The sequence below is a fragment of the Aulonocara sp. 'chitande type north' Nkhata Bay genome, linkage group LG3 (genome assembly GCF_057382095.1).
Source record: "Aulonocara sp. 'chitande type north' Nkhata Bay isolate Kocher_YH1m ecotype deep benthic linkage group LG3, A_spYH_male_GT1.1, whole genome shotgun sequence".
Classification (NCBI taxonomy): Eukaryota; Metazoa; Chordata; class Actinopteri; order Cichliformes; family Cichlidae; genus Aulonocara; species Aulonocara sp. 'chitande type north' Nkhata Bay.
In genome coordinates, this window is record NC_141346.1 from 18,388,635 (window position 1) to 18,409,526 (window position 20,892).

Consider the following 20,892-nt stretch of genomic DNA (forward strand, 5'->3'; position numbering starts at 1 on the left):
GCTCCCAGTATGGCAAATGTGAAACTCAGACAGTCTTCTCAAGTCTATTCACACACAGTGATGTCGCTGGCAAACCTCCCAGCTTGTGATTGGGAGCGCATACTTCCATCCATCCATGGTATTGGTACATGCTGCTGAACCCTTTAGGGTTTAGGGCAGTGTTGCTGTGTGTTCACATTGTTGAGTCTTGAAGTTGACGCTGTTGCTCTCGAACTGCATTTTGTCTTCAGGGAGAGATCGGTTGCCCTCGAAGCTTGTTCTTCAGTGTAAGGTGTACATGGAGTGAAGCTGTGTAATATTCAGTCAAAACACGGGCTGGGTGTAGTTCCAATTATGTTAATCTATCATTTGGCTCCAGCCGCTGTGCTTGTGGAGGATGTTGATCCAGTTCTGTAGCCACCTGTACAAACACACTAAAACTTTTAAGGATGATACTCAGTTATTTAATCGTGTATTTAATTAATTCATTATGGCAGTCCTGGCGTTCCATAAGATGAAGCCTCGTGATGAACTGAAGCTTTCCATCACACTGGTCGACTCATGGTCAAAGCATTGTGATGATTCATTTGCTCTACTGCGCCATCAAGTGGACGATTCAAGTGAAACAGACTCTTTAATGGGATGTGTAAACCTCTAAACTGAATAAATTGTTTTCATGGTTATTTATCCCGAATATTGTCTCAGCATGTCTGATACAAAAGAGAAAGTGGAAACTATCAGGACAGAGTTTTGGTATGATTGTGTAACTGTGTAATCATGCTTATGTACATCTGGATAATCACACAAACTGTGTGGCGCTTCACTTTTTAATAAACTAAAATACAGAAATCAGATTATAGGATCTATAGTTTTATTTATATTATGGTACTTATCATTTGTGACATTTATTACTGTGTGCATACTTTATTAGGAGATTAAATTTTAAAAAAAATCTCTTCCTTGCTGGTTCCATCGAAGAAGAAATGCTCAACTATGTAGCACGTACGTAGTCCAATTCCACAACAGTGTGATGGGGAATCAGCTGTGTTTTGCTGCCCATTTTATTTCGAATCTGGCGCGAACCGGCGAGCCAGTTCCTGAATCAGTCACGTGGTACGGACTGCCCGCGAGGCCTCGAGCGTCACTGCACACGTAATCAAAGCGAGCCTCGATACGTGCTTCCCAAAAACTCCCCTGACACACGCTTCGACACACAGGACATCACTATCTTACAGGGCTTGGGCGCGTGATGTCACGGGGTGGGCGTGGAAAGTCTTTTGGGCTGATGCGCCATATTTCAGGGCTCAAGCGAAAGAGGAGCGAAAGCACACACATCAGCCATGGTTCGTAACTGCTGCGTGATCGGCTGTAATGTTCGATCACACGACCGGCAAGGGAAGAAGCTTGGAAATGGTTTATCTTTTCATTCTTTCCCCACCTGGAAGCAGCATGAGGGAGCTCATATAGCGGACCTTACCAAAAGAAGGCGTCTAGCCTGGATAGCAGCCGTGGGACGACTTGATCTCCAGTTCTCTTCCATCTCTAAATATCTGTTGGTGTGCTCCCGACATTTTCACTCCGGTAAGTGAAAATGTAGTATGTTTACATCACTCTTTATAGCTTAATGATTTTTATTGTTGATGCACTCGGAGGTTATACAATCCGAACAAACATCGTATTGAGTGACTTTGCAGACACGTGCAATTCTGTCGCACCACTGTAGGGAAGCCTGCCTATGAAATGGATCAAACAAATCCAGACTGGGTACCAACGCTACACATGAACTCCGAAAAAAGACGACGAACGCAAGGACAACAACAAAGAGCACTAGTCGGAGGTAAACACACCCCAAACCCCAATCCCTAATTCAAAAAAAATGCTCTTAGTGTCCGGCAATCGCCACATAAAGTTTTGAGGATTCAAACGGCCTTAATGTGAAAACCGCTGAAAGTTTCCCCTGTGTGTATGGAGGACAACAATGGGTTTAAAGTAATATCTTGCCCGATTGTCAATGTAGTAGTTTGCATCTACTTTACAATTATGGACACATAATATGACAACGAGATATTTGCAGTTCATTGATAAATGTATAACATTAATTGTGGTGGAGGGTGGACAACAACACTAAGTGCTATACTCCTTTCTGGCATCGTTGTATTTTCACTCAGTTGTACATAGAATTTGTATTCTGTTTTATCCTATTGTATATCTTATTCTATTTATTCTACTGTATATAGTATTTTTATTTTGTTCTATTCTGTACAGTTGTGTACAGAATTTTATTCTTATTGTATTCTAATTTTTGCTATATAACTTTTGCACTGTCCACTAACTGCTGTGACAAAACTAATTTGAGTGGGACATGAAGGTTATCTTATCTTGGCTATTATACTCCATGCACTCCAGCTGACTTAACGTGGTTTGAATGACGACGTACTCACAGTTTAGCGGCTTGAAAACAGCCAGATTTGCACTCAGCCATTAGTAAACTGGATGCGATTTCTTATTTCGAAACTGGTCGTATTTGTGGTACTGCGCAGGGAGCAGCGACCTCTGTTCAGGCTCCAGGAGATGACGTCACACAGGTTCGCCCCCTCCCCCTCCAGGCGTCACTATTTTGGCAGCATCCGGCTGCCGTGGTGAACGCGGCTAACCATTGTTGATAACTGTTGCGCCCCAGGTTGTACAAATAGACGAGGAAAAAAGAGAAGTACTTTCTTTTACCGCATTAGGTGAACTAAACTGAGTAGCACCATTGAAGGAGGAGTAAGCAAAACAAGACTGAAAGATGGGACCTTCCAGCCGGCGTATTCCGCTTGTTCCCATCATTTTGTATTGGGCAACTTTTATATAAGCTTTCTAACATAAGTGTTTTTATTATTTACTAGACTATCGTTGTGGTTTCTGATGATGGAAAACCACATAGCTGCATGCAGAGTGGGCTTTATGTCGTGTTTTCTTAGTTAGCAAGCTCTAAAGTAGAAATAATGAAATGTTTATTTTGTAGGCAGAAAGGCAGAGAAGGCATCTGCAGAGAAGATAAGAAGAAAAACGAGACTGGATGTGTTCAACAGAAGACAGACAGCAAAGCTACAACGGATAGCACAAATCAAGCTATCTGCAGAAGGCATCCCTGCAAGGTGAATATATCAAAGTCTTTCTCTGGGTGTGACTTAATACCGAGGAGTGCTGTCAAGTAAGCATATTGAGGCTGGGTGAGGTGAGACTAACGCTACATGATAGTGAAACTGTGTTACTTTAACCCTGCTTTAGGTGGTGGGAAAACTTAAAAAAAACTACAATAAACACATAGAAATGATTTTAACTTTAAAACTGTTTTAAGTAGGTTCTTCTAATTCTTGGAGCTGTTTAAACCCTTAGCACATAATGCACTCTTTATTAATCACATTTTCACCCACTGTGCATTTATACACCTGTCTGAATTGAATCATTAGTTATTATTAATCTTGCCACAGCGTGCCTTTTGTTCTGTCTTCCTCGCCTCCCCACCCTCTCGATTCTGACTGTTATAAGGGAGTTTTTCCTTCCCCACTGTCACCAGAAACATGGCCCATTTTCTACAAAAGTCAACAAAAAAAAATGAACATGATTTTGTTTTCTCTCTTATCAGGGACCCAGCAGCCAAGGATGCAGGACCAACAACCCTTGATGGTCGAAGGAGGCTTTTTAAAGGTGCTGTCCCGACACTTTTTCAGTGGAATAATTATAAAGTTGAACCAACGCCGAGTAGTGTTTGGGAGAGAACGGAGCGACCCCCTGAACTAGTTCATCCTGGGGATCAAGGTCAGCACAGCGTTACAGGAGATCATGACTACTGCTCAGTCCCTGAGCCATCAGCAGAAGACCTGTCCAAAGACGTGGAGAGTCTGAGGAAGGAAATACAGGAGTTACGTGTCCAGCGAGAGTTTGGGTTACAGCGGTTTGCTGGCTCTGACACTGACATCCAATTCTATACCAGGTACATCGAAGTTCAAGTGTTTCCAGTCTTCATGAAAACAACAGATATTTACTTTTTATCTGCTGACTGTATGTTTCATGAGTGATGTTAATTAATGATTGACACGATGTTTGTCTCTCTTGTGAATAGATTTCCAAGCTATAATCATTTGATGGCATTCTGGGTTTTGATTGAGCCTTGCATCTATAAAATGATCCCGGTTTCAAGAGCCAAGTCAGCTGCCAATCGGAACGAAGAAGTGTTGACACCTGCACGCACACAAACGGTAGGCTATGGCTTTGTTGGTAGTTGGAACTAGAGGTGCGATGGCATTGTGTTTATGTGGCATAATTTTTGGGCTACAAGCCACTACTTTTAGCACAAGCTTTGAACTCTGTGGCTTTCAGAGGATTTGTTTTGTTTGTTCTGCTGTTGTACGGCACTACGTTGGCTGGCAGAAGGGCATGTGATCAGACACACAGTATCGGGGGACAAGAGTGGTATGTTGGTCACATGTCCGTCCGAAAGGCAACGTAGTCCCGTACGAAGTAGCGCGAAAAACAAACTTGATTAGCAAGAGGAGTATTACAGGAGCAAAGGAAGCTTTCATTCACAAACCCTCAGTATGGTAAACACAATAAATGCATATGATGCAGCTTTCAAATTAAAGCTCTCAGCGAGGGGAAGTAGAGCTGCTGCACGTACCCTTGGCATAAACGAATCAATGGTGAGACGTTGGAGACTCCAGCGTGATGAACTGGCTCAGTCCAAAAAGACGACAAAAGCTTTCAGAGGAAATAAAAACAGATGGCCTAAATGTATTGAAGACTGGATGAACACACAGAGAGCAAATGGGCGAGGTGTTTCAACTGTGCAGATCCGACTGAAAGCCAAAATAGTCGCCAACGAAAAAACGAAAAGGACTGTCCATCAGGGCGCGGACGACTGTGTGTCAGCAACTCCCCCCCGACTATGCAGAGAAAATAACAAACTTGCGCAAATTCACACAAAGAAAGTTAAACGAATATTCCATCGGACCGGACGCGATCATAAACATGGATGCAGTGCCGTTGACATTTGACCTGCCCCTTAGTAGGACTGTTAACAAGTCCCACTAAGACTTGTCCTACAACTCATATGAGGACGTTTGCAGTTTGTATATAAAGATAATAAAAACAACTTTATTTACTAGAAAAATAAAAGAATTCAACCCTGACAGTACAGTATGGTGTGCATAACCATCCCAGCAACCATTTACTTTGACAATATCACATTTTATTCTGATCTATAAAGTATTTTATTCTATTGTACACAGTGTCTTATTCTTATTATATTATTATTCTTATCCTATCTCATTGTTTTTCTGAATTTTTGCCACTTTCTGCTGTAACTCAACAAATTTCCCACATGTGGGACTAATAAGGGTCTATCCTGTCTTATCTTACAAAACATTTAGCCAAGAAAAGCATGATCGTACTAGTTCATAGATTAAGGATTAACATTTTCCCTTTTGTTTCAACCTTTCAGAGGCAGCTGCTCCAGCCAGTCGACGAGTTTTTTCTTTTCCTGGTTTTCCTGTCTGTTGGTCTGAAGGAGAGGGACCTGGCTCATCGATTCAACATACACCAGTCCACAGTGAGCAGCATCATTGCAACATGGACAAGTTTTCTTGCCACTGCACTGGGGTCTCAGTGCATCTGGCTTACACGTGCAGAAGTGCAAGCTTACCTCCCTAAGGAATTCAAAGGTTTCTCAGACACCCAGGTGATCCTTGACTGTACAGAGCTGAGGTGTCAGACACCATCCTCACCACTTCTCCAGAGTGAAACGTACTCTTCATACAAATCCCACTGCACGATGAAAGCCCTGGTTGGCATAGCTCCACATGGTCCAGTCACATTCATCTCTGATCTGTACGCAGGTTCGGTTAGTGACAAGGAACTATTCAAACAATCAGGCATTGCTGAGAAGTTGACTGAAGACATGGCAGTGATGGTGGATAAGGGCTTCCTGATCACAGATGGTTGTAAATGCAAAGTGTACCGCCCCCCTTTTGTATCTAAGCAGAAGAAGAAGAAGAACCAGGTTAAGGAGATGCAGGCCACAGTCAGACTCGGGCTGCATGTGGAGCGAGTCATTAGGAGGATCAAACAGAACAAACTTTTTGATGGCATCATCACCATGTCACCTGTTTACAATATCAACCAACTGTTTGCAGTAGCATGTATGCTGTCAAATTACCAGAACACAGAACACACACATAGTTCAAAAACGGGTTAAGTGAGACGAGATGGAGTTGTCCCAAGACAGCAGTGCAAGTAACTTATGCTAGACATGGAGCTTGAAATACTTACTATGTAAATAAGTTCTGAAAACATTCAGTGTTTTAATATTTTTTATACCGTTGCTAAAATAAGAGTTCATTGATTTCACACAACAGTAAAATGTTTTTTAAAAATTCATTAAATGTAGAAACTTAAAGAAGTCCAGACGCTTTTCTTTGAAAGCTCCTTTGACTACAATGACCTGGGTGACTGGTTCTCAGTCATTCACAGACATTTAGATGTTGTATGTTTGCAGTATTAACTTGATGTATATTTGCTTCTGATCACCCAAACACATGTTGATTAAACTATCTGACCAGTCAAATTAGGTGTGATAAAGCAGAGAGGAGTAACGCAATGTTTAAATTTGACGTTGGCCAACGTTATTTTTTGTCGGTTAATTTCTGTTTTCTTACCCTCGTAGTTGTGTATCTGTGATGCAGCATATAACGTAAATCCTTTATCTAATTTTCTGGCAGTTGTTCAATTTTGGGAGCTCTTGTAGGCAGCGGGTGTAGAACATCGCCACTGTTTAACCACTGCAGAAACAGTGGGGCAGGGATGAGTATAACGCAGAAGTGATTGTGCAAGTGGCTGCTGTTACAACCAAATTTCCCCTTGTGGGACAATTAAAGGATTATTCTAAGTAGGACTACACATTGGTGGGACCATTTTAGATGGTTCATGTTTTATAACTACAGTGATGCACATTGCTATAAGAATATGTTTATTTCTCTAACACTATTTTAACCAAGTAGTTAGAGGATACTACATCCCATTCTTCATATGTTTAAACATGTCAGAGGTTTATTTTTAGACAGAGTTGGTTATGTCAGCAAATAAAAACAAAAAGTAGTCCCCATCCCCACGTTTGAAGTATAGATTATTAAATTTACAGGGTGTAAGTTAAGGCAACACAAAACTTTTGCCACATGTGGAACCGTAAATAAAAATGAAGATGCACAAAATATTTTCAAGAATAGACTGCGTGACCATGGTACGTGTTCTACTGCAGGTTTGAGACGGACAGACTCCCCGCCTCACCCTCCCTTCCCCAGAGACATTGCTTCAGACATTTACCCCCAACACATCTTCCACCTCTCCCCCCTTCACCCTCACCCTCCCCAATCCAGTCTCAACGACCACCACCACCCTCCCCACTCCAGACCAACGACCACCACCACCCTCTCCAATCCAGACTCAACACCCTCCATCACACCTCTCACCCCCCTTTCCTCCTCCTCCCTCAAACTCAGAATACACACTGAGGATGTGAGCTGACTATTTCAGAAACGGAAGCCCAGGAAAGCCCCCGGACCAGATGGTGTCTCACCCTCCTGCCTCAAAACCTGTGCTGAACAGCTGGTTCCCATCTTTACTCGCATCTTCAACAGACGCTCAAACATCATTCCTGTTCCCAAGAAACCCGCCATCACAGGACTGAATGACTACAGACCTGTCCCCTTGACGTCTGTGGTCATGAAATCCTGCGAACGACTGGTGTTAGCCCATCTGAAGGACATTACAGGCCACCAGCTGGACCCTCTGCAGTTTGCCAAACAGGTCGGTGGATGATGCAGTGAACATGGGGCTGCATTACATTCTGCAACACCTCGACCGCCCGGGAACTTATGCCAGGGTCCTGTTTGTGGACTTTAGTTCGGCTTTTAACACCATTGTGCTTGAACTTCTCTCCTCCAAACTCTCCCAGCTCAGCGTTTCACCAGCTACCTGACAGGCAGAAAGCAGCAAGTGAAGCTGGGGGAGATCACCTCTGAAACCCGGTCCCTCAGTATTGGTGCCCCTCAAGGATGTGTCCTCTCACCACTACTGTTCTCCCTCTACACTAACGACTGCACCTCGGCTGTTAAACTCCTAAAGTTTGCAGACGACACCACCGTCATTGGCCTCATTCAGGATAGTGATGAGTCTGCATACTGGCAGGAAGTTGAGCGGCTGGTACTCTGGTGCAGTCAGCACAATTTGGAGCTGAACACTCTATGCATTGTGCTGTACTCTTTACTACTGTAGACCCATTTAAACAGTGTAAACCCTCTCAAAGGCATTTGCAATTATCTTTACTGTCCTCACATCAGTGATTGGGGAAACCAAAACAACCACATTTAACTCTAGAAGAACAACCTCATTCTTTAGGTGCTTCCAGCATGTTTGAGACCTATCAAAATCACTCACTGAATTGTGATGAACCCAAAATCCTACTTTAGGGTGTCAAACAACATGTCAAAGCTGAGTACACGTGTCAAAAGAACTCACAACTGTTGTTACTATGTTTACTCGGACAGTGAGGGCCTAATGCACTTACACATCAGGAACTGACATGCTAGAAAATCAGTCTACAAAATATACACAAATAATTATTAGTTAGGTTGCTGTAAAACGTGCATGCTAAAACTACTCCAGTCACTTCTGCTCAGGACTCTAACAGAGTTTGTGATGTTCACAGTCATGTAAATGCATATCAGTTATAAGATGATTAGAAATGTCACACCAACGACCCCCTTAACACAAAACCACACGGAACTACTTCCGGCACAACTGCCTGATTGTTTAATAAGGTGTCATCTGCATTCATGATCCCTCTTAGGTGCCACAGAGTCTGCTCTGCAGTCGCTGAGTTGGAGCTTGGCATGCTCTTTTTGGAGGAGGGCGCTCTTTTCACCCCTCACCCTCTCGTTCCAGTGCAGCTTTATGGTTATTGCTGTGGTTCTGGAACCTTCTCATAATGACTAGTAGGGCCCCAAACCGCACGACCTTTGACCTTAACTACTGCCTGGGCTTTCAGCTCTGCCATGAATGTTTCTTACTTCTCGCTGGGTCTCTAAATACTTCTGATCAGCACCCAGTCTCAATCTCTGGAGATTCCACCCTTGGGATGATTTCTTCCAGCAATACTCTGGCCACTGCACCTGTATCTCCCTACTAGAAGGAAAAACTTCTAACCATTTGGAAAATATATCAACCAACATCAATCCACATTTTTCCTTTCAGTTTTGTGAACTTCACTTATAAGTTTTCAAACACTCATCCGAACATACCTGTCCATAACGTGTTAATCCCACAAGTCACAGTAAAAAGCCGTGGAAAAAATCGTCATGGAAAACACAGAAAACATTGTTTCATGTTAAACCTGGAATTCCTCCTCTTGACGCATCGACACTCCCATGAGTCAACTCATCAGAACTAGGCTCCTTTCTTAAAGAAAAGGGTTAGTTAGATCATTGCCAATGCAACATCAGGGCGTCTCCTCCGGAGTAGCACACGGCGGGCCCAATTCATGCATTCAACGGACCCGTCTGTGTTTTGATTAAAATTTTGTTTCCTAATGAAGTCAGCAGTGGGTGGGTGAAAGCCGTTCATCAGAGCATAGCTTAACTGCTGCTGATGTGGGCTGGCCTTCTCTGCACGCTCTTCAAGGCCGCTATGCTTTCTGCCAACTTCTAACATTTGACATTTTCCAACAATACAGTGTGTTACTATAACCAACAAGCAGCCAGTAAAAACCGTGTTCTTCACACAAAATCAGTAAAACAGAAAAGTAGCAGCTAAAGGGTTTAGTCTGCCCACACTCATGTAAACCTACAGTCTCTCCTCCTCTGGTCTCTGTCATCCTTCTGCTTCTGCAAAAACAAGCAAACAAAAACACCCACATACACCCTTTTTTTCACTGTTTGGGTGGATTAGGCATTAGAAGTGACTAATCCTAGAATAGTTACCGTCTTCTGAATTTCAAGTCGGTCACATTTAGTCCACATCATCAGTCCAGCCACAGCATTTGCATTTATACCAATCACATGTATTCATCTAGTCACATGCATTCATAACGATCATTGCTGATAGTGGAAAACAGCACACAAATTTAAATGTCCACTGACAGCAATATTTCATCATTCCAAAAACAAAAACAATTCTTCTTGCTTTTGAAATGGATTGAATTGCTACAATCCTTTTAAACACAGGATTTCCCATCTAATATGGTCAGCATCTTATGTAGGTGAATTTTCTCAGAAGCCAATTGTAATCTTGAGAAGCTCACCTTATATTTGCTCTCAATTAAAGTATTTTATAGCACTTTTGCTCCCAATCTTGCAGGCCTGCTTTTAACATCAACACACAAAATATCACACCCAGAGGGATGATACCTGGCAGGTTTTTCCCTAAGTGCACTGTTACAAAAACAAAAAAGATTTTAGGCCCGGACATGTCTAAGTGTAAAAAAAAACAAACAAACAAAAAAAAAACAGTCTTTCTCTTAGGTTTAGGTTGTTTTTCTTTTTCTAACTGGCAGAATCAGCCAGTTAGGTTTAGGTTGTTTGCTGCAGTCACTGCTTCTGGCTTTAATTTAACAACTGATGCTTACATGGTCTGAAATCAGACTTAAGTGTCACTACCTTTGTTCATTTTCCCCACATCATATTTACTGGTTGCCCACAAGTGCTCCTGAATATTTCCAATTCTGGAAAGTCTGGGGCCAACTGACCTAGTTTCACCTGCTAAATACACAGAGAAAATGTTTTTCATTAGCAGCTGCAGAGTTCACACGACACATATGTTCACCATTAAAAACTTCCTAAACACTTCATATCAATGTTTTATCACAGGAATGTGGATTTCTTCCCCAGGTCTGTGCTTTTTTTTTTTAAACTTATTTTTCATTTTCACAGACCCAATCATTTCATTTAACTTTTCTTTCCTTTTTTTTCGTCCCCAAACATAAAACGTGTAACATGTCATCATGTATTTCACAAAACAAGTTTGTTCTCGTGTAATCAGAGTGTGTATCTGGGTGCAAGCTTCACCCATACATCAGAAACAGGAAACTCTACCCTCTGCTACATCTTATTCACTTGTTTTATAATACTGTCATCCTTCCCTGATCTAGTAACAATCAACTAATTTGCAAATCAGCTATTAACCCACTAAGTTGACAGGACAACAGAAATGCATGTTCAAAATATTATCACAAAAGAGAATTTCCTTCATACAGTAAATTACTTGTGCTGCACCAATAATGCAGAAAGCATCTCACAATTTACTATATTAATAACTAAATTTATTGTCTGATCACTGGTTGGTCAAACCAGAATCTCTTTTTTTCCCTTCACAAAAGTTAAACTCTTGTCCTGCAACCCTAGAGGGTTATTTGTCAGCAGTGGATACACTCAGCGTTTGATAACAAGTGTCTGTGAAATTTGCACAATTTTAACACTGATGACAGATAACAAGCTGATCTTCATTGCATGTGTGTGTTAGTAGGCAGGTTTAATGGCTGTGTGCAGTGGAGCTGCAGATTCAGCAGGGCGTGTCCTTAAAGCTGCCTTTCCTTCACATTTCTCTGTTTATGTGTGTTTGTGTGCGTTTTATTTTTACCTTTGTTGCAATCCTACGAACTCTTTATCAACCTCCACAAGACAGCCGGCCACAGTTTTCCAACCCAATTTTCATGTGTTCTCACATTAACAACAACAGACTTCATTTTTCCTCCATGCTCTCCACTTCTCACAGCTTCTGTCTCTCTCCTGAATCTGCAGCAGTTCACAGTTGTGGCGTGTCAGGGGCCCAGTGGGCCGTTCTTCTTCAGCTTTGCCTTTTGTCTTTCACTCTTTTCAGTCTCTTCCTTTGCCTTTTCAGCTCCCAGTATGGCAAATGTGAAACTCAGACAGTCTTTTCAAGTCCATTCACACACAGTGATGTCGCTGGCAAACCTCCCAGCTTGTGATTGGGAGCGCATACTTCCATCCATCCATGGTATTTGTACATGCTGCTGAACCCTTTAGGGTTTAGGGCAGTGTTGCTGTGTGTTCACATTGTTGAGTCTTGTAGTTGACGCTGTTGATCTCGAACTGCATTTTGTCTTCAGGGAGAGATCGGTTGCCCTCGAAGCTTGTTCTTCAGTGTAAGGTGTACATGGAGTGAAGCTGTGTAATATTCAGTCAAAACACGGGCTGGGTGTAGTTCCAATGATGTTAATCTATCATTTGGCTCCAGCCGCTATGCTCGTGGAGGACGTTGATCCAGTTCTGTAGCCACCTGTACAAACACACTAAAACATTTATTTAAGGATGATACTCAGTTATTTAGTCATGTATTTAATTCATTCATTATGGCAGTCCTGGCGTTCCATAAGATGAAGCCTCGTGATGAACTGAAGCTTTCCATCACACTGGTCGACTCATGGTCAAAGCATTGTGATGATTCATTTGCTCTACTGTGCCATCAAGTGGACGATTCAAGTGAAACGGGCTCTTTGATGTGATGTGTAAACCTCTAAACTGAATAAATAAATTGTTTTCATTGTTATTTATCCCGAATATTGTCTCAGTATGTCTGATACAAAAGAGAAAGTGGAAACTATCAGGACAGAGTTTTGGTATGATTGTGTAACTGTGTAATCATGCTTATGTACATCTGGATAATCACACAAACTGTGTGGCGCTTCACTTTTTAATAAACTAAAATACAGAAATCAGATTATAGGATCTATAGTTTTATTTATATTATGGTACTTATCATTTGTGACATTTATTACTGTGTGCATACTTTATTAGGAGATTAAATTAAAAAAAAATCTCTTCCTTGCTGGTTCCATCGAAGAAGAAATGCTCAACTATGTAGCACGTACGTAGTCCAATTCCACAACAGTGTGATGGGGAATCAGCTGTGTTTTGCTGCCCATTTTATTTCGAATCTGGCGCGAACCGGCGAGCCAGTCCCTGAATCAGTCACGTGGTACGGACTGCCCGCGAGGCCTCGAGCGTCACTGCATACGTAATCAAAGCGAGCCTCGATACGTGCTTCCCAAAAACTCCCCTGACACACGCTTCGACACACAGGACATCACTATCTTACAGGGCTTGGGCGCGTGATGTCACGGGGTGGGCGTGGAAAGTCTTTTGGGCTGATGCGCCATATTTCAGGGCTCAAGCGAAAGAGGAGCGAAAGCACACACATCAGCCATGGTTCGTAACTGCTGCGTGATCGGCTGTAATGTTCGATCACACGACCGGCAAGGGAAGAAGCTTGGAAATGGTTTATCTTTTCATTCTTTCCCCACCTGGAAGCAGCATGAGGGAGCTCATATAGCGGACCTTACCAAAAGAAGGCGTCTAGCCTGGATAGCAGCCGTGGGACGACTTGATCTCCAGTTCTCTTCCATCTCTAAATATCTGTTGGTGTGCTCCCGACATTTTCACTCCGGTAAGTGAAAATGTAGTATGTTTACATCACTCTTTATAGCTTAATGATTTTTATTGTTGATGCACTCGGAGGTTATACAATCCGAACAAACATCGTATTGAGTGACTTTGCAGACACGTGCAATTCTATCGCACCACTGTAGGGAAGCCTGCCTATGAAATGGATCAAACAAATCCAGACTGGGTACCAACGCTACACATGAACTCCGAAAAAAGACGACGAACGCAAGGACAACAACAAAGAGCACTAGTCGGAGGTAAACACCCCCCAAACCCCAATCCCTAATTCAAAAAAAATGCTCTTAGTGTCTGGCAATCGCCACATAAAGTTTTGAGGATTCAAACGGCCTTAATGTGAAAACCGCTGAAAGTTTCCCCTGTGTGCATGGAGGACAACAATGGGTTTAAAGTAATATCTTGCCCGATTGTCAATGTAGTAGTTTGCATCTACTTTACAATTATGGACACATAATATCAATCAATCAATCAATCTTTATTTATAAAGCACTTTTCATACAGAGAAAATGTAGCACAAAGTGCTTTACATAGTTAAAAGCAGCCCACCCCACCCTCCAACTCACTCCCCACACTCTCAATACACATATATCCCCCCACCCACACACACATACACACACGCGCACACTTAAAGAGTAAAAATTGGGCTGGGCTCGCATGAGCCAAGTGAGGAAACACTATAACAGGGAGCCGTCTGCACCGGGAGCCGGTCACAGACCGCAGCCTCCAGGCTGGGCACACAGCAGGAGGGAGGCAAAGGAGCCCCCCAGCCAGGCTGAGAGGACCCCAGAGACCCAGCAGCCACGGTCAATAACAGCCCCGGTGCAGAGAGCGCCCTCCGAGGAAACACTGGAGATATGACGCAATACAATATATATAGGGTAAAATGATAAAATAAATAAGAACAGGATACAATATAAATAGAAATAGAATAAGAAGATTAAAAAATGAATAAGAATAAAATCAAACAAATATTAGGTAAATCCTAAATTAATAATAGAATAACAGGATAGAATAAATAAGCATAAAATAAATAAACGCTAAGTAAAAGCTAAATTAAAAAGGTGGGTCTTGAGCCTGTTCTTGAAAACATGTACGTTCTCTGCGGCCCTGAGCTCCTCCGGCAGGCTGTTCCACAGACGAGGACCATACCACTGAAACGCTGCCTCTCCGTGAATATGTGTCCTAACTTTAGGGACAATCAAAAGGCCAGTACCAGAGGACCTCAGGGTCCGCGAGGGTTCGTATGGTAAAAGCAGATCTGAGAGATAGGAAGGCCCAAGACCATTAAGACATTTAAAAACCAATAAAAGAACTTTAAAATCGATCCTGAAACACACGGGGAGCCAGTGCAGCGATTCTAAAACCGGTGTAATGTGGGCCCGCCCTCTGGTCTTCGTCAGCACACGAGCTGCCGAGTTTTGCAAGAGTTGTAAAGTTGAAATATTCTTCTTAGGAAGACCAGAGAGCAGGGCATTACAGTAATCAATGCGACTGGTAATAAAAGCATGCATCAGCATCTCCGTGTTGGCCCGAGAGAGAATAGGGCGGACTCTGGCTATATTTTTTAGATGATAAAATCCAATTTTAGTTACGTGTTTAATATGTGGGATAAAACCAAGCTCAGAGTCAAAAATAACACCCAGGTTTTTCACTTGTAGAGAAGGACATAGTGAAAATGCCTGTAATTTAGACAAGAGTTTCTCTCTCTGAGCCTCAGGACCGACAATTAAAACTTCAGTTTTGTCCTGGTTAAGCTGTAAAAAGTTTTCTGCCATCCAAGATACAGTTAAAAAGGGCATCCATTGGTCTGGTGTCATCAGGAGACACGGAGATGTACAGCTGCGTGTCATCAGCGTAACTGTGGAAGTTCACTCCATGCCTCCTGATGACACCGCCGAGAGGGAGCATATACAAATTAAAAAGTACAGGGCCTAGAACCGACCCTTGAGGCACACCACATGTCATTTTATGGATCTTAGAGGAGCATGTATCCATACTCACCATAAAAGTTCTGTCAGAGAGATAGGAAGTGAACCAGCTGTGTACAGCACCAGAGAGGCCCACCATGTGTTTCAGTCTGTTTAAAAGAATAGCGTGGTCTACTGTATCAAAGGCTGCGCTTAGATCCAGTAGCACCAGGACTGAGAGCTTTTGGGAGTCCCAGTTACATCTAAGATCATTTAAAACCTTTAGGAGAGCCGTCTCTGTGCTGTGGTTCACCCTAAATCCAGACTGGAATATCTCCAGGATCTGTCTATCATTGAGAAAATCAGTAATCTGAGTAAAAACAAGTTTTTCTAAGACTTTACTTAAAAATGGTAAGTTGGATACAGGTCTGTAGTTATTAAAATCATTACAATCCAAATTGCTCTTCTTCAGAAGGGGCCTCACCACCGCCGTTTTAAAGGCAGCAGGGAAGACACCCAACTGAAGAGAGCAATTCATCATGCATAAACGAGATATTTACAATTCATTGATAAATGTATAACATAAATTGTGGTGGAGGGTGGACAACAACACTAAGTGCTATACTCCTTTCTGGCATCGTTGTATTTTCACTCAGTTGTACATAGAATTTGTATTCTGTTTCATCCTATTGTATATCTTATTCTATTTATTCTACTGTATATAGTATTTTTATTTTGTTCTATTCTGTACAGTTGTGTACAGAATTTTATTCTTATTGTATTCTAATTTTTGTTATATAACTTTTGCACTGTCCACTAACTGCTGTGACAAAACTAATTTGAGTGGGACATGAAGGTTATCTTATCTTGGCTATTATACTCCACGCACTCCAGCTGACTTAACGTGGTTTGAATGACGACGTACTCACAGTTTAGCGGCTTGAAAACAGCCAGATTTGCACTCAGCCATTAGTAAACTGGATGCGATTTCTTATTTCGAAACTGGTAGTATTTGTGGTACTGCGCAGGGAGCAGCGACCTCTGTTCAGGCTCCAGGAGATGACGTCACACAGGTTCGCCCCCTCCCCCTCCAGGCGTCGCTATTTTGGCAGCATCCGGCTGCCGTGGTGAACGCGGCTAACCATTGTTGATAACTGTTGCGCCCCAGGTTGTACAAATAGACGAGGAAAAAAGAGAAGTACTTTCTTTTACCGCATTAGGTGAACTAAACTGAGTAGCACCATTGAAGGAGGAGTAAGCAAAACAAGACTGAAAGATGGGACCTTCCAGCCGGCGTATTCCGCTTGTTCCCATCATTTTGTATCGGGCAACTTTTATATAAGCTTTCTAACATAAGTGTTTTTATTATTTACTAGACTATCGTTGTGGTTTCTGATGATGGAAAACCACATAGCTGCATGCATAGTGGGCTTTATGTCGTGTTTTCTTAGTTAGCAAGCTCTAAAGTAGAAATAATGAAATGTTTATTTTGTAGGCAGAAAGGCAGAGAAGGCATCTGCAGAGAAGATAAGAAGAAAAACGAGACTGGATGTGTTCAACAGAAGACAGACAGCAAAGCTACAACGGATAGCACAAATCAAGCTATCTGCAGAAGGCATCCCTGCAAGGTGAATATATCAAAGTCTTTCTCTGGGTGTGACTTAATACCGAGGAGTGCTGTCAAGTAAGCATATTGAGGCTGGGTGAGGTGAGACTAACGCTACATGATAGTGAAACTGTGTTACTTTAACCCTGCTTTAGGTGGTGGGAAAACTTAAAAAAAACTACAATAAACACATAGAAATGATTTTAACTTTAAAACTGTTTTAAGTAGGTTCTTCTAATTCTTGGAGCTGTTTAAACCCTTAGCACATAATGCACTCTTTATTAATCACATTTTCACCCACTGTGCATTTATACACCTGTCTGAATTGAATCATTAGTTATTATTAATCTTGCCACAGCGTGCCTTTTGTTCTGTCTTCCTCGCCTCCCCACCCTCTCGATTCTGACTGTTATAAGGGAGTTTTTCCTTCCCCACTGTCACCAGAAACATGGCCCATTTTCTACAAAAGTCAACAAAAAAAAATGAACATGATTTTGTTTTCTCTCTTATCAGGGACCCAGCAGCCAAGGATGCAGGACCAACAACCCTTGATGGTCGAAGGAGGCTTTTTAAAGGTGCTGTCCCGACACTTTTTCAGTGGAATAATTATAAAGTTGAACCAACGCCGAGTAGTGTTTGGGAGAGAACGGAGCGACCCCCTGAACTAGTTCATCCTGGGGATCAAGGTCAGCACAGCGTTACAGGAGATCATGACTACTGCTCAGTCCCTGAGCCATCAGCAGAAGACCTGTCCAAAGACGTGGAGAGTCTGAGGAAGGAAATACAGGAGTTACGTGTCCAGCGAGAGTTTGGGTTACAGCGGTTTGCTGGCTCTGACACTGACATCCAATTCTATACCAGGTACATCGAAGTTCAAGTGTTTCCAGTCTTCATGAAAACAACAGATATTTACTTTTTATCTGCTGACTGTATGTTTCATGAGTGATGTTAATTAATGATTGACACGATGTTTGTCTCTCTTGTGAATAGATTTCCAAGCTATAATCATTTGATGGCATTCTGGGTTTTGATTGAGCCTTGCATCTATAAAATGATCCCGGTTTCAAGAGCCAAGTCAGCTGCCAACACGGACGAAGAAGTGTTGACACCTGCACGCACACAAACGGTAGGCTATGGCTTTGTTGGTAGTTGGAACTAGAGGTGCGATGGCATTGTGTTTATGTGGCATAATTTTTGGGCTACAAGCCACTACTTTTTGCACAAGCTTTGAACTCTGTGGCTTTCAGAGGATTTGTTTTGTTTGTTCTGCTGTTGTACGGCACTACGTTGGCTGGCAGAAGGGCATGTGATCAGACACACAGTATCGGGGGACAAGAGTGGTATGTTGGTCACATGTCCGTCCGAAAGGCAACGTAGTCCCGTACGAAGTAGCGCGAAAAACAAACTTGATTAGCAAGAGGAGTATTACAGGAGCAAAGGAAGCTTTCATTCACAAACCCTCAGTATGGCAAACACAAGAAATGCATATGATGCAGCTTTCAAATTAAAGCTCTCAGCGAGGGGAAGTAGAGCTGCTGCACGTACCTTTGGCATAAACGAATCAATGGTGAGACGTTGGAGACTCCAGCGTGATGAACTGGCTCAGTCCAAAAAGACGACAAAAGCTTTCAGAGGAAATAAGAGCAGATGGCCTAAATGTATTGAAGACTGGATGAACACACAGAGAGCAAATGGGCGAGGTGTTTCAACTGTGCAGATCCGACTGAAAGCCAAAATAGTCGCCAACGAAAAAACGAAAAGGACTGTCCATCAGGGCGCGGACGACTGTGTGTCAGCAACTCCCCCCCGACTATGCAGAGAAAATAACAAACTTGCGCAAATTCACACAAAGAAAGTTAAACGAATATTCCATCGGACCGGACGCGATCATAAACATGGATGCAGTGCCGTTGACATTTGACCTGCCCCTTAGTAGGACTGTTAACAAGTCCCACTAAGACTTGTCCTACAACTCATATGAGGACGTTTGCAGTTTGTATATAAAGATAATAAAAACAACTTTATTTACTAGAAAAATAAAAGAATTCAACCCTGACAGTACAGTATGGTGTGCATAACCATTCCAGCAACCATTTACTTTGACAATATCACATTTTATTCTGATCTATAAAGTATTTTATTCTATTGTACACAGTGTCTTATTCTTATTATATTATTATTCTTATCCTATCTCATTGTTTTTCTGAATTTTTGCCACTTTCTGCTGTAACTCAACAAATTTCCCACGTGTGGGGCTAATAAGGGTCTATCCTGTCTTATCTTACAAAACATTTAGCCAAGAAAAGCATGATCTTACTAGTTCATAGCTTTAGGAGTAACATTTTCCCTTTTGTTTCAACCTTTCAGAGGCAGCTGCTCCAGCCAATCGACGAGTTCTTTCTTTTCCTGGTTTTCCTGTCTGTTGGTCTGAAGGAGAGGGACCTGGCTCATCGATTCAACATACACCAGTCCACAGTGAGCAGCATCATTGCAACATGGACAAGTTTTCTTGCCACTGCACTGGGGTCTCAGTGCATCTGGCTTACACGTGCAGAAGTGCAAGCTTACCTCCCTAAGGAATTCAAAGGTTTCTCAGACACCCAGGTGATCCTTGACTGTACAGAGCTGAGGTGTCAGACACCATCCTCACCACTTCTCCAGAGTGAAACGTACTCTTCGTACAAATCCCACTGCACGATGAAAGCCCTGGTTGGCATAGCTCCACATGGTCCAGTCACATTCATCTCTGATCTGTACGCAGGTTCGGTTAGTGACAAGGAACTATTCAAACAATCAGGCATTGCTGAGAAGTTGACTGAAGACATGGCAGTGATGGTGGATAAGGGCTTCCTGATCACAGATGGTTGTAAATGCAAAGTGTACCGCCCCCCTTTTCTATCTAAGCAGAAGAAGAAGAAGAACCAGGTTAAGGAGATGCAGGCCACAGTCAGACTCGGGCTACATGTGGAGCAAGTCATTAGGAGGATCAAACAGAACAAACTTTTTGATGGCATCATCACCATGTCACCTGTTTACAATATCAACCAACTGTTTGCAGTAGCATGTATGCTGTCAAATTACCAGAACACAGCATTAGTTAAAAAACGGGTTAAGTGAGACGAGATGGAGTTGTCCCAAGACACCAGTGCAAGTAACTTATGCTAGACATGGAGCTTGAAATACTTACTATGTAAATAAGTTCTGCAAACATTCAATGTGTAAAATGTTTTTGATATTTTTGCTAAAATAAGAGTTTATTGGTTTCACACAACAGTAAAATGTTTTTTAAAAATTCATTAAAAGTTTTGCCAATAAAATATCACTTTGTTCAGTCCAGCCTGAAGGATCTGTTTTTCTTTTTGCTGTTGCTTTCACTGTTCATTTTTCAAACACCGGTATATGTAGAAAAAGAAATAGTCAGCTTATGCACATCTGTATCATGTATATTCTTTGCACTAGGTAGTCCTTCGATGCCCACACAACTTAGGCTCACAACAGTTTTTGTTTGCTACATGGATCATTTTAGTTCAGCTGGGCGTCTTTCCTTTTGTTATATTTCTTTAAGAGTTCAAAATGTGTTCATTACATAAATAAAATTTATTTTTCTTTGTAGCACTTAATGGATTTCATAAGCAACACACCTTAGTATTCACACAAAGCATAAAGGTAATAAGAAATATACAGTGTTATCTTCATTTCTTTGGCGTGGAAACCGGGTCCAAATGGCTCTTTGGATGTGAAAGGTTGCAGACCCCTGATCTGGACCAAAACACAATTTTCTTAATATCCATGTACGAGGACATTAAACTGCTACTTTATCAAAATGTCAAACAAACGTATGTGGATAGAATTAAATAGAACAGAATAGAATTAAATAGAATTCAAC

General features: G+C 42.1%; 2 protein-coding genes and 1 long non-coding RNA gene across 3 annotated transcripts; 2 read left to right on the forward strand and 1 right to left on the reverse strand.

The window, feature by feature from the left end:
• The first annotated feature begins 1,118 nt into the window (after positions 1–1,118).
• Positions 1,119–7,390, forward strand: LOC147334320 (uncharacterized). Its single transcript, XM_086286499.1, has 6 exons — positions 1,119–1,560; positions 1,703–1,816; positions 2,987–3,119; positions 3,611–3,958; positions 4,088–4,223; positions 5,465–7,390. Exons 1-6 carry the CDS (start codon positions 1,320–1,322, stop codon positions 6,215–6,217), a joined length of 1,725 nt encoding a protein of 574 aa, XP_086142625.1. The 5' UTR covers positions 1,119–1,319; the 3' UTR covers positions 6,218–7,390.
• Positions 5,280–16,416, reverse strand: LOC147334321 (uncharacterized). The gene is made up of 3 exons (XR_015128478.1): positions 16,330–16,416; positions 11,650–12,309; positions 5,280–5,996 (listed from the first exon to the last, which is right to left on the reverse strand). It is a non-coding gene; the product is annotated as an uncharacterized LOC147334321 (long non-coding RNA).
• LOC147334322 (uncharacterized) lies at positions 13,075–20,368 on the forward strand. The gene is made up of 6 exons (XM_086286500.1): positions 13,075–13,476; positions 13,619–13,732; positions 16,896–17,028; positions 17,520–17,867; positions 17,997–18,132; positions 19,374–20,368. Exons 1-6 carry the CDS (start codon positions 13,236–13,238, stop codon positions 20,121–20,123), a joined length of 1,722 nt encoding a protein of 573 aa, XP_086142626.1. The 5' UTR covers positions 13,075–13,235; the 3' UTR covers positions 20,124–20,368.
• The last annotated feature ends 524 nt before the right edge of the window (positions 20,369–20,892 follow it).